The following is a 13,380-nucleotide window of genomic DNA, read 5'->3' as shown; positions in this document are numbered from 1 at the left end:
GAATCTCCTCTGCTGTTTGAATTTCGAACCTTTTTTTTTGAAGTCCTTTCGAAGTTCCTATTATTCTTAAACCGCCCTTATATGTAGAATATATGAATCCGATTCTGTCTTACCCTCACCTGGAAATAGCAGCAAATTAAAGCATTTCCTTTCAAAATAATAAGAAGAAGAGAATATGATAAAGCAGCAAAATGCCATCCTCTTCCATCCATCCACATAAAAGCATCGATCCATGGCCGAACCGAAAGGTCACCCAATCTTCTTCCTCACCTTCGCTTTCTCCACACGCAACCGACCACCCCTTCTTCGTCATCGCCAAGAACATTCTTAGCTGCTGATCACTGTCAAGCTAGATAAGCTAAGCTAAGCTAAGCTAGGCTAGGTGGCTAGGTTAATTAGCTAGGTGTGTAGTACACCCGGCGACACATTTGATCCACACGTGTACGTAGCCAAGAAGGCAGCAGCTAAGCTAGCGAGCGAGCGCCATGGCGAGCGCGAGGCCGCCGCGGGGGACGGCATGGTGCGGCGGCTGCGGCGCGTACCTGGCCGTGCCGCCGGGGGCGCGCTCGGTGCGGTGCGCGCTCTGCCGCGCCGTGACGCGCGTCGAGCGCCGCGGCCACCACGGCGGCCACGGCGGGGCCCTGGGCTTCATCAAGGGCCTCATCAGCGCGTTCGCCCCGCCGCCGCCGCTGACGCCGTCGGCGGGTGCGGCGGCGGCGGCGAGCTACTACCCGCGCGTCAGCGGCAAGAAGCGCGCGCTCCTCGTCGGCATCAGCTACGCCGCCACCGGGTACGAGCTCAAGGGCACCGTCAACGACGTCAACTGCATGTCCTTCCTCCTCCGCGAGCGCTTCGCCTTCCCCGCCGACTGCATCCTCGTCCTCACGCGTGCGTATAATCCTTGCCATCCTCATCGATCGATCCATTTCGCGAGCTAGCTAACGAGAGGTGTTTGATGGCAGAGGAGAACGGCGACCCGTACAGGGTGCCGACGAGGGCGAACCTGCTGGCGGCGATGCGGTGGCTGGTGGAAGGGTGCAGCGCCGGCGACTCGCTGGTGCTCCACTTCTCCGGCCACGGCGTGCAGAAGCTGGACGTCGACGGCGACGAGGCGGACGGCTACGACGAGGCGCTGTGCCCCGTGGACTTCGAGCGGGCGGGGGTCATCCTCGACGACGAGATCAACGAGACCATCGTCCGGCCACTCGTCGCCGGCGTGAAGCTCCATGCCATCGTGGACACGTGCCACAGCGGCACCATCCTGGACCTCCCCTTCCTCTGCCGCCTCTCCCGGACAGGCTACTGGCAGTGGGAGAACCACTGCCGCCGGCCGGAGCTGGCCAAGGGCACCAGCGGCGGCCTCGCCATCTCCATCAGCGGCTGCGGCGACAGCCAGACCTCCTCCGACACCACGGTGCGTGATATATCTTCCACCACACCAAGAGAAATTTTTGCCATCCAACATTTAATATCTCGAGTTACCACAAATTTTTGGTATCATGAGATATTTTTTATTGTAAAATTTAATATCTTAAGGTGTACCTTGAGGTATTAAAATTTTGTGTGTAAAATATCATATCTCGATGTACCAAATGTTGGATGGTGAAATTTTTCCTAAACCAAACCCTACCTAGCTAACTATCCTAGGGATGAATATTTCGGTTTGAAATTTCGCTCCCCCCGCTCCAGCAATCAAATATTATGAGCAAAATTTGGGATTGTTTCAAGTATTTGTGAATTTTGTCATAATGCGTTCAAATTCAGTAAAACTGTGTGTTAAAATTTCAAAAATAATTCGTCCGAAATACCCGAATTTCAGTGCACACTGAAATTTTCATGATTTCCAAAAGGGAAAACCCTGATCTATCCCCACCATCGTTAGTTAGAAAAATTATGTGCTGCAAACCTAGAAACTACTGTAGATCTCGATTAAAAATTAATAAACATTTGAGATTTATCCATGTCATCCTAAGTAGTAAAACTCAGGAGTTATAAAAGTTTTATACATCCGTACTCTCATAGGTTTGAACTATCTATAGATAGGATTTTGACTGCATACTTGCTCTCGTTAATTAGCAAGGGTGATCGTGACGATGGACGACATGATGATGCGATGTGATGCAGGCGTTCTCCGGCGGCGCGGCGACGGGGGCCATGACGTACAGCTTCATCAAGGCGGTGGAGACGGAGCCAGGGACGACGTACGGGCGGCTGCTGAGCGCGATGCGGGCGACCATCCGCGGCGGCGGCGGCGAGGTCGGCATCCCGGGGCCACTGGGCGCCTTCTTCCGGAGGGTCATCACCTTCAGCTGCGCGCAGGAGCCCCAGCTGTGCGCCTCGGAGCCGTTTGACATCTACAGGAAGCCCTTCCTCTTGTGATGAAATCAATCACGTACGTACTCTCCGGCCCTGCAAAATTAACGGATTTGCAGTGTACTTTGACTAGCTAGCGCTCGCCTAGCTTGGCGGTTTGACACAATGTGCACCGTGTAGACAGCTAGACATAATTTATACGTATTGTGTAACACATGATCGAACACGATCGCAAAAATTAATGGAGTCGACGAGGATCAGTTTTTCTTGTTGTGTTATATATATATATATATATATATATATATATATATATATATATATATATATATATATATATTCTACATTATATTTCACTGGTGGAGAAATGATCTTTGTTGGGTCGACCCAAAACCATAATAATCCTGGTTTCAAAAAGAACCAGGACTAAAAATGATCTCTAGTCCCGGTTGAAAACTCCAGAGACATCACCAACCAGGACTATAGATCATCTTTAGTCCCGGTTCTTTTCCTGTCAGATTAATGTCAGGGGGCCGGTGATCGTGGCAGGCGGCGGCGGGCCGAGGCGGCGGGGCCGCGCCGGGCGGCGGCAACGGCGTTGTTTTCTCTGTTTTTATTTGTGATTCACATGTATAATTTTGTGATTTATTGGATGGATCTGAGATGACATGTGATGTATTTGATTTGTGTGTAATTTTTTAGGATTTGTGATGTATTTGATTTGTGTATATATGTAACTTTATGATTTGTGATGTTACTTTATTTGTGATGTGGATTTGGGATGTTACTTAGATTTGGGGACATGCTTCCCACTTGATTTGGGAGAAAATAAGAAAAAAGGAAAAGGGGACCATCTGGAACTGCCGCTATTCCCATCTGGACCATCTGTGACTAAAAAGAGGTAACACCAACTGGGACCATCTTTAGTCCCAGTTATTTGAACCGGGACTAAAGATAGCGATCTTTAGTCCCGGATTCGTAGTCCGGTTAGAAAACCGGAACTATTAGGGGGTTACGAACCGGGAGTAAAAAACACTTCTCCACCAGTGTTTATTTTTAAAATTAAATTACTATAAAACATCTCTATTTTCGTAGGTTTAAAAAAACACCTATATATAGCAATCACGAGTCAATAAAAAGCGTGGCGAGGACTGAGGAAATGGGGGACACAAGGGACGTGAGGACGGCATGGCGAGTGCCTCCAATCCTCGAGCTCCCTTCTCGTCGTCACGGAGGCCTCCGCTCCAGCCGCTGGCGCAAAACATCATTGCGGTTGTTCTAGCACGCAAACGTGAAGCCGTGGCTGCCGCTAGTGCGTTCATGTGCCTAGTGGTCACGGGCCTATCCACTTGTGGATCTGCAATGCCGGCTTGTTCACCTCAGACACGTCGACATCTGCGCCTGCAGTGAGGTCTCCCACATGCGTGCCATGGCATTCGAAGCCATCCCCATTGCCTTTTTGCTGCACCTCATCTGCCTTGCCGTCTCTAACACCAAGGACGGCACCGAGCCAGAGAAGGTAGTACAAAATAAAACAATAAGCCTCTGGGTCCAATTTTGTGTGTGCGCCCTTGCAGATTACCGCATCTGCATTGATCAATTGCTGTACTAGAACATACAAATTGCACAAGTATGTGCTCTTGCATTCTTGCTGCATTTTGTTCTAAATCTTGTATTTGTTGATTTTGCTGTGCATGAATTTTTGCTGTCGTGTACACCACCGCCGTCCCCCTCCACACGCTCCTCCTCCTCCTCCTCCTCCTCGCTGTGCGACATCCGGCCTCCAAGGATGGCAAAAACCTTGGCAAGGCGATGGCAGGGAGGGCCAAGCGGCTGGGAAGCATCGATTCGGTGGCCGTCGGCCGCCGCCGCCACAATTTCTATTCGGCCTTCACCCCTTCGATGCAGCTACTGCTGCCGTCTTCCCTTAGCCGGGAGGGCATCGAGGCAACGCCACCTCCGCCGGTCATCACCGCCATTGCCGTCATCACCCAGCTCTTCTCCCGCCAGGCGCTAGTCGCCGCGCGCCACATGCCACCTGTCTCCTCACTGCGCACTGCCCTGGAGAGATTGGGAAGAGTGTAACGTCTCGATTTTCGTTCGGGATTAAAAATCATTTAATAATGTATTTTCTAGAAATTAGTAAAAGTTAAAGCAATTTAATCAAGTGAAATATTGAGGGAATTAAAATTTCCTTTAAAAATTATGGCCGGGAATATTTTGTAATATTCTCTGTGCCCTAAAATATTCTCTGAAATTTCCCATGATTTTTCGGAGCTCAAGAAGTAATTTTAATAGCACAAAGTTCATTAAATCAATTAATTATAATGAAAAACAAATAAAATCTTTCCCCTTTCCTTCCTTGGGCTCGGCCCAATCCCTCCCTCCTCCTTCCCGGCCAGGCCGGCCTTCCCTCTCCCTTCGTGGGCCGTCGGCCCACGTGGCTCTCCTCCCCCTCCAAATGTCCGTCCTGCCTCCCTCCTCCTCCCTCCTCTCCCCGAGCCGCCGACAGGTGGGCCCCACCTGTCGGGGTCATCCCCAACCTCCAACCCGCCTCCCTTGAGCCACCGACAGGTGGGGCCCGCTTGTCGGCGCCACCTATCCCCTTGGTGACGTCATAATCTATTATATACTAATAAAAGTTCATTAAACTTCTTACAAACGCTCTCAAGTAGCTACGTGGGACTCCTATAAACGCTTCTATGCCGTCATGTGACGCTATCTAATCTCACCGTTGATTTCCATTTAATTGGTGGACCCGCTATTTTAGAACATTAGATTAGATCTATATGTATCGTTGATTTTTATTTAAATTGGTGGGCCCATTACTTTAGACTAATAATTAGATGTATATATAATACATTCCCTATATAAAAGTGAGAATACGTACGTCGGCAAAACAAAAAATATGGTATATATGATTCAGAAAAAATGAAAAGCTTACGTTACGTTCGCCGGAATAAAAAAAATTGCCCGTGTCAAAAAGAGATAAAGGCAAAACAAATTAGTACAAAGTATCATCGGAAGAAAAAAATATAAATATAATTTTTTACCGTATAAAATAAAGCAAAAATCCATATGTACGTAGTACTATCTATCTATTATATACTAAATAAAATCCATTAAATTTCCTACAAACACTCCTAAATCGTTACATGGCACCCTATAATTAATGTCAAGTTACCACGTGGCACCCTAATAAAATAGAGAAATCTATCCATCGATATTCATTTAAATCGATGGACTTTGTTAGATCTATCTTAGAACACCAAAACCTCCCACGTCCCCATATCCGTGCACCACGCACGTACTGTTCAATTTGTAGGCTCCCTGTTCCTTTGTCTTTTTTATCCCTATCACAATTAAAATTAAAATTATCTTTATGGAAAATAATCTCAAAAATAGGCTTTAAAGTCTATTAAATCTCTTATAAATATTTCCAAATCGTTGTATGACATTCTTAAATTATAGAAACATTCATCCATTGGCTTCCACTTAAATATGGACACACTATTTTACATCGTTATTGATATATTTTCTAATAAAAGAAAATATCCCAAACCATATTCCCTTTCTCTCCATCCCTATACGCGTTTTGCTAAGCTACTACTTGTCTCACTTAAATTAGAAAAAATCTAATAAATATGAGAAAAAAACATCCAACCATCGGTTTTTACTTAAACATCGAAACATTATATTTTAGGTCATCAGATCAATCAATTTTTTTCTGAAAAAAAGAAACATCCCAACCCCTCCCTCCATCCCCGTTCCTGTGTGGTGTGCGGCCTTACTTTTCTCAGTTTTTTCTATCTCTATGATAATTAAAATTATTTTTATGGGCAAAGAAAAGACCACAAGCGAATCTCCATCTATTAGGTCTAGCCAGTTATTATTTTTTAAGTGAAAACAATAACTTAATGCCCACATTGACTGTATTTAAGTGCTAACAAAAAATTACATTATGGACCCACATCCATATTGAAGCCTCTACTTAATAAAGGTAAAATTTGCTACAAGACATAAAAAAGTGTAATTAGCTAAGAGACACTGCAAGAACGTATATTTACTATGGGATACTACAAAAAACTGGTAATTAGCTGTTGATACCCGCGGCATTACTTTTGTTGTATCCAATGGAAAGGGAGAGAGAAACAATCGCGAAAGTATGATTTTGCCCCTTCCTGCCAAGTGTGGCTCGCATATAGCTCAGACGTCGTAATAGTCATTACATGGGCGGCGGAGGGTATAGCATCGTGGCGTGGCGCGGCTGTGAGACCGACAGCAATAGCTTGCACTTTGCAGCGCCCTGCTCGACATGAATCAGGAGGTGGTCCACGTTGTGCTAACCCCAAGCGCGGTGTGTGGCGGAGCATCGACACCAGCATGGCCCTCGCACTGCAGCGGTGATGAGTGCAGGAACGACATGAAACCACAGGCCCAGGTGCATGGGCCCTTCTCAAAACCCCCTCCCCCCACTAGACAGCCACCTCACCGGAGGCGGGTGCGGTTGCAGTGTCGGAGGTGTTTGCGAGCCGGACTTGGTAGGCAAGGGGCAAAATCATTCTTTTGTTATTGTTTCTCTCTCTATTTAATTTGGATATTATAAAATAATTTCGCGGGTGTCCAGTAACTAAATACCAGTTTTCTCGGTGTCCCACAGCTGATACGCGTTCTTACGGTGTCCCCGGCTAATTACATGTTTTTAAGATGTCCCTAGCAAATTTTACCCTAAATAAAATAAAATACTAAAATTGCTCACTAAAAATCAAAATATCCTAGCTGATTTTTTTATAAAACTGGTAAGACCTATTACTTATATCCCGTTAGACATCTAACGACTTTCTATCAACTTAATTAATTTTTTTCTCAGCCTGTATACAGAAGCTATTTACCCATACATTTTCATATAGATGCTTTTATCAATAAATGATCAAAGCATTTCAAAGATGCTTCATATAGTGGATTTGTCTAGAAAAAAAGAAGATAAAATAAAATGAAAATTAAAAAAAATATCTAATTTTAAATTTCTTTTTGTTGGGTTTATAACCCATTCTAAATAGAAATATTCAAACATTTTAGCAGGATAAAAAAATAAAAAAATTTCAAATTTCAAATAAAATCTAACAAAAGAATTGGACATTTATAGGAAACACATCAATTGTTTCGATACAAAATTTTCTCATGAATTAAAAACAACACGGTTTGAATTAATGTTAGTTCACAATTTATATATTGAAAGTAACCAACGTTCAAAGCACGTTAAATAAGTTCAATTTTAGTTTATGATAAAGTAAAATAATATTTTTAATAGAAAACCATCTACACATGACATTCGTAATAAAATTTTACGCACATGCCCGCGCATATGCGCGGGCTACCTTCCTAGTTGATAATAATTGTGCAATAATTCGGTTTAATTCTAGAAATTCGTTTAAATGGCTCAAAAACTTCTAAAAATCATATCTAATTCATACGAACTCCAAATTGAGCCATTCAACTTGCAAAATTCATCTAAAATCGAGCTCTTCAACTTGCAAAATTCATATAAATTAGGCTCAAAATCCTCGTTTTGCGTGCTAGCGCGTAGTTTCCGCCGTTTCAAAAGATTGCGGTCGCGAGGAAAACAGTTCAGAAGATGAAAGTGAAGAAGCAAGGCAAGTCACACACTCCCCTTGATCATTTTGAGCCTAATTTATAAATGTTTTATCGTTTGCAAATAAAATTGCATATCTTGCTAATTACATGGGATTAGGGTTCTACCCATCTGCTCGCTTGTGCCATGTTTACTTGATATATGTCCTTTGTCAAACTTGGGTGATAATTCGACTAGCTTGTATTACTTATGATGACCTAGCTAGAACTATATGTTTAGCCATGCTTAATTACCACTAGCTCACATAATGGGATAATTACATCATTAGACATCTTAGCATCATGACGAGCTGCATGCTCGAGATATCTGTCCATGTTTCATTGGTCGCAATTATCCAACTAAAATGCGACGGAATGGTGGGCTGTGGGTGCATGGTTTTGCTAGTCGCGCCCATGGTAATTAAGGGCCGGTTTATGGGAAACCCTGGAAGACATATAGCGCTTACCACAAGCGGGAATGGTAACTGCTTGACTTGTAGTATAGCTTTCTTCTGACTGACGTACCCAGTCTAGGTTGGGCGTGATGTAGTATGGATGGGCCCTGCGACGCCCTATGCTGCTTCTGGATTCACCGTGGCACGACGGGGGGAGGGGGGGCTGCCCGCTGCCTGTTAGGGGCGGGGGCGAAACTTGAGGTTTGGCATCGATTGGTCAGAGGGAATTATGCGAAGGGTCTTGTCACAATCACTCAACATGGTGACGTGTCCGGCCGGGCATGGTGACATGCCGGTGGATTGTGTCTTGTGGGTATAGTTGTGCACTTCTAGCCAAAGTAAAACTATTTGAATAGCCGTACCCGCGGTTATGGGCGATCGACCAGCTTCACCGTGATTAGTCTCACCCTTAATAGTTCGTTAAAGAACTGGTGTAGTTCAGGTGGTTTGGTTGGGTCTATTCAACATGTAGTGTTGTTTAGTGGAGATATAAACTTACCTTAATTAATCAACAGTTTTACTGTTTTACTCAATAAATGTGTTACAACCGCCTTTATGCAAATGGCCACAAGCCATCCTTGTATCCCCTTGCACGTCTGCATCATTGGTGTGGCTTGCTAAGTACGGTGGTTGTACTCAGCGTTGCTATTGTTCCCTATTTTCAGAAGTGTAGTGCTTCTGAGCTGAAGACGAAGTTAGAGGACTAAGGCTCAGACCTCAGCTGAGTTTTTGCCTGTGGAGTGGAGCTGAAGCCCCCGCTAAGATCGCCTTTTTCAACTGCTGCTGCTGCTGTTGCTTTCTTTTCGGTATGAGGACTAAGTGCCTCTCCTGTAAGTATTTACGCTTTATTTACGTTTGGATCTGTATATTAATTTGTCGTTTTGTGTACCACGGCTGATTCTTGGATAGAGATTTAATACACAAAATAGTCTGAAAATTTGGGCTAAATTTCTGGACGTGACAAAGAGCAGGGGAAGAAAGTAAGGGCCTAACATGTGAGTCCCATACTGACTCGGCCGAAACCAGGCACAATACTGCTCTAGGACCTCGGATACACCGATATTGTGAGTTGAGACTTGAGAGACACATTATATCTGGTTTTGCAATTTGGAGATGTAATTCAAACTCAGCATCAAGATCAGGGACTAAAAGTGAATTTATTCCTTCTTTTGCTAAAGGGGCCCAAAAGGCCACAATGAAGCCCAACTAGCCCACTATCCCTCTTTTCAATTATTTTGGGATGTCACACAATTCTAAGAAAGTGAACGCATCTACCCATCTACAATGGCCTTGTTTGGATCCTCCGGGCTATTAAATAGCCCTTCGGAATTTTACTATTTAGGATTATTAAACGTAGATTACCGACAAAACCGATTCCATAACCCCTAGGCTATTTTGTGAGACGAATTTAATGATGTATATTAATCCATAATTAGCGGTTGATTACTGTAGCATCACTGTAGCAAATCATGGATTAATATACCTCGTTAGATTCATCTCGCAAAATAGCCTAGGGGTTATGGAATGGGTTTTATCAATAATCTATGTTTAATAATCTTAAATAGCAAGATTCCGGAGGGCTATTTAGCCCTCCGGATCCAAACAGGGCCAATATGAGGAACTGAGAAACTTACCGTTACGATGAACTCAACTTGTACTTATGACATGATGATTTGACAACTGCATGTTAACGTTTGAGCAATCTCACATACCAACAAGTTTAGATAAATTATCTCTTTTTTGCCACGCCACTGTGAAAATGACATAATTATCCATATTTTCTTCCCTCTCGCATCTTTTCCATTTCTTATTATCTCCAATGGTGGTTCTAGAAACATTTCAAAGCCTGGGCAAATTTCCAGGTGGCTTTGCACGCATTGATATTTGCATTATTGACCTTATGCCCAGGCTCCACTACACTCTGCATACATAGACGGATGAGGATTGAGGAGACTGTTGAATAAAGAAGGTGTTGATTCATCTTTCGGTTTGCGGGGAGAAGTGCTAGGTGTGACAAAAAGAGCAAATTACTCTAAACTCTATGGCATTTTAGTGGTGCAAACAAACTTTGGGGCATATATAGGCGGATTCTCCACGACTCCACCAATGCTGATAAGGCGCATTTGGCTCATGGCTTTTCCCTTGGTAATTCAGATATTGAAATCCCCTGGTTTTCCAAGTGTTGAGGAGTTCATTTTTTCTTTTCTGTGAGCACTTGGCGAATTCTAGTTAATATATACTCCCTCCGTTTCTAAATATTTAACACCGTAGGTTTTTTAGCACATGTTTGACCGTTCACCTTATTCAAATGTTTTTATGAAATATGTAAAACTATATGTATACATAAAAGTATATTTAACAATAAATAAAAATGATAGGAAAATAATTAATAATTATTTAATTTTTTTTAATAAGACGAACGGTCAAACATGTTTAAAAAAGTCAACGGCGTCAAATATTTAGAAACGGAGGGAATATATATACTCAATCATGAACCAAGCTCAGGGAATATAATTCAGAATCATATTCTCTGCTAACCAAACTTGGACAGCAGCCTGCACCTGGAGCGGCTTAATTATGCCTTAATGGTCCATGTCCATCAACCACCGTATTTTTGGAATAAAGCAGAAACGTTGCTTTGTGTAGCTAGCTAGCAGCTGGGAGGATTCGCAGGTATGCTTCCCCTTGTCAAGTCAATACACTAGTTGCTGTATATATCGATCGAGTCTATTAGTTCTGCGAGGGCCGTACTCTTGTTGTTTTTAATGTCATTCAAAAGATATTAATTTTTTAAAAACAATAAGGTAGAATATAATATATGAAATATTACTTCACAAACGATTTTCAACTTATAGTATAGAAAAAAAATTTAAATCTAAATAGAATGCGTAATTCAGGCAAATTTAAGAGTTTATTTTAATTGTACAGGTCGAATATAAAAAAAAAGATTATGACTTTTCAGAGCGAGAGAGAAACCAGAGGGAGGCCGGGCGAGCTTGCAGCCGATCGACGTCGTACGTGGTCGTGGTGCGGCCATTGCGGCGATCGAGCGCCTCGCCGCGCCCACGTACGGACTCCCGGATGGATGGACGCGAGCTGCAGCAACCAGGAGAGGAGAGGAGACTCGCTTGTCTCGGGCGCGACGTACGTGCCGACGACCGGACCAGGTACCCCGTCGTCCAGGGGCAACAAGCGCGCTCTACAAGGCGGCGGCGACAGCGCATGATCCATCGTCGTGCTCACTTGGTATCCAATGGTTACGTTTCTCGAAAACTGGCCGATCGATCGATGCGTGTGTTTGTTCTGTTTCTCGATCAGAGGAGAGAGTTGGGACTTATTGGGCGCCGATGAGGCACAACACGCATGCTGCTTTCGGCGATGCGTTGGCTTAGCTGGTGGAGGGAGCAAACACGCACGACGACTCGCTGGTTTCTGCTTCTCCGGCCACGACGGACGTGACCGGTTACGAGGTGGATTAGTATGACGAGACGCCCTCTGCCCCGTGGACTACAAGGAGAAACACAAAGTTCTTCTTCGGATTCACGACGTCGTTCAACCTCTGGGTACCGTGTTTTCCTCCGCGGACAACCTTGTCTGCTAGGGCAGTCTCAACCTATAGTATCCATAAATAGTGTCTATAGTACCATGTCAATAAGACATCACAATAGAAACTACACTCCATAACCCATGGTTTCTTAAAGTGAGCCATTAATAAATACATCATCTCTCTTCTTTACCAATCATATTTATTCTTCATCTATTATGAAGACACTATTATCTCCCAATGCAAAACTTGATAGTGTCCAGTGCATAGGTATAGATTCTCGTGTTGAAGCTGTGTCTTGTATGAGACCTAGTTTCTTCCTCTCTTCACTCTCTCTCTTAATTAATACAGTGCCACATAAGCTAAAAGTCCTACATAGCAATATAGTTAATGCCATAGATACTATTCTAAGTGGAGGGTTGGGACTGCCCTTAGTCCTCCAAACGGTAAGCCCCTCTGTTCGTTTCCACTACAAAGGGTGGATAAAGTTTTGGATATTCGTATCACGCTTTTCAAACTGCTAAACAATATGTTTCGTGCGAAAATTTTCTATACGAAAGTTGTTATAAAATATTAATCTATATTTCAAGTTTGTAATAATTAAAACTCAATTAATCACACGTTATTACCACCTCATTTTACGTGAACCACTTAATCTTCATCTTCATCTTTAGGAGATTCAAACACCACCTAGTATCCCGCTCCAGCGCCGAAGCTGAGCATCGTGCAGTTGCACGTGCTGTGGCCGAGTGTTGTTGGTTTCGTCAGCTAGGGGAGCTTCATGCTCCTCTCGTTAGCGCTGTTTTTCTCTCCACCCGTTAGCGCTGTTTTTCTCTCCACCAATCCTATGCTACACAAGTATTTATATATTACCATACGTAGAAATATATTATTACTAGTACAGATCTGTCTAGTGATGTCGGTTGAGAACCTGCTATAGATGACAGTTTTCCAATAGGTACCAATTTGCAAGCACCATTACTCATCTGTATCGGTGTCGGTTCTGAATCCGGCATCTATAAAGATTATAGGTGCTGGTACTATATATATAGAATCGACACTTATAATCTATAAAATAAAAAGAAAATCGAACCAGGGCACATATAATCTATGAAATAAAAAGAAAATCGAACCAGTGCCGGTGCTAGGACCGCCCTTGTGCGGCGAAAGAGGATAAAGGAGAAGATGAGGTTGACAGCAAAGGTGAAGGGGAAAAACGAGGAAGAAAGCGCATGACTCGTGGGGCCCACGTGTCAGCCTCACGTGGAGGTCAAGGCGACGGCGGAGCCGGATCGTGGCAAGGAGGGGGAAGGGGATCAGCGTCCGTACCAAGAGGAGAGGGAGAGGATGTGGGCATAGGCATGGGCGCCGCCGCAACAAAAGCAGAGGCTGGAGAATAATATCCGAGTATTAATTCTGGTCACGGGATGCTAATCTATA

The 13,380-nt window shown here is 43.9% G+C and overlaps 1 protein-coding gene across 1 annotated transcript; it reads left to right on the top strand.

The window, feature by feature from the left end:
- The first annotated feature begins 251 nt into the window (after positions 1-251).
- On the top strand, positions 252-2,573 carry LOC4333012 (metacaspase-1). Its single transcript, XM_066308654.1, has 3 exons — positions 252-888; positions 963-1,414; positions 2,125-2,573. Exons 1-3 carry the CDS (start codon positions 486-488, stop codon positions 2,377-2,379), a joined length of 1,110 nt encoding a protein of 369 aa, XP_066164751.1. The 5' UTR covers positions 252-485; the 3' UTR covers positions 2,380-2,573.
- The last annotated feature ends 10,807 nt before the right edge of the window (positions 2,574-13,380 follow it).

The sequence above is a fragment of the Oryza sativa genome, chromosome 3, assembly GCF_034140825.1.
Source record: "Oryza sativa Japonica Group chromosome 3, ASM3414082v1".
NCBI lineage: Eukaryota > Viridiplantae > Streptophyta > Magnoliopsida > Poales > Poaceae > Oryza > Oryza sativa.
Note: the sequence above shows the minus strand (reverse complement) of the source record. Positions and strands in the feature narration are given on the sequence as shown.

Excerpts from the sequence above, each read along its gene's own strand:
- LOC4333012 (XM_066308654.1), top strand. The coding sequence starts at position 486 with ATGGCGAGCGCGAGGCCGCCGCGGGGGACGGCATGGTGCGGCGGCTGC. Across the intron at positions 889-962 it reads CTGCATCCTCGTCCTCACGC|AGGAGAACGGCGACCCGTAC; the intron begins GTGCGTATAATC and ends GTTTGATGGCAG. Across the intron at positions 1,415-2,124 it reads AGACCTCCTCCGACACCACG|GCGTTCTCCGGCGGCGCGGC; the intron begins GTGCGTGATATA and ends GATGTGATGCAG.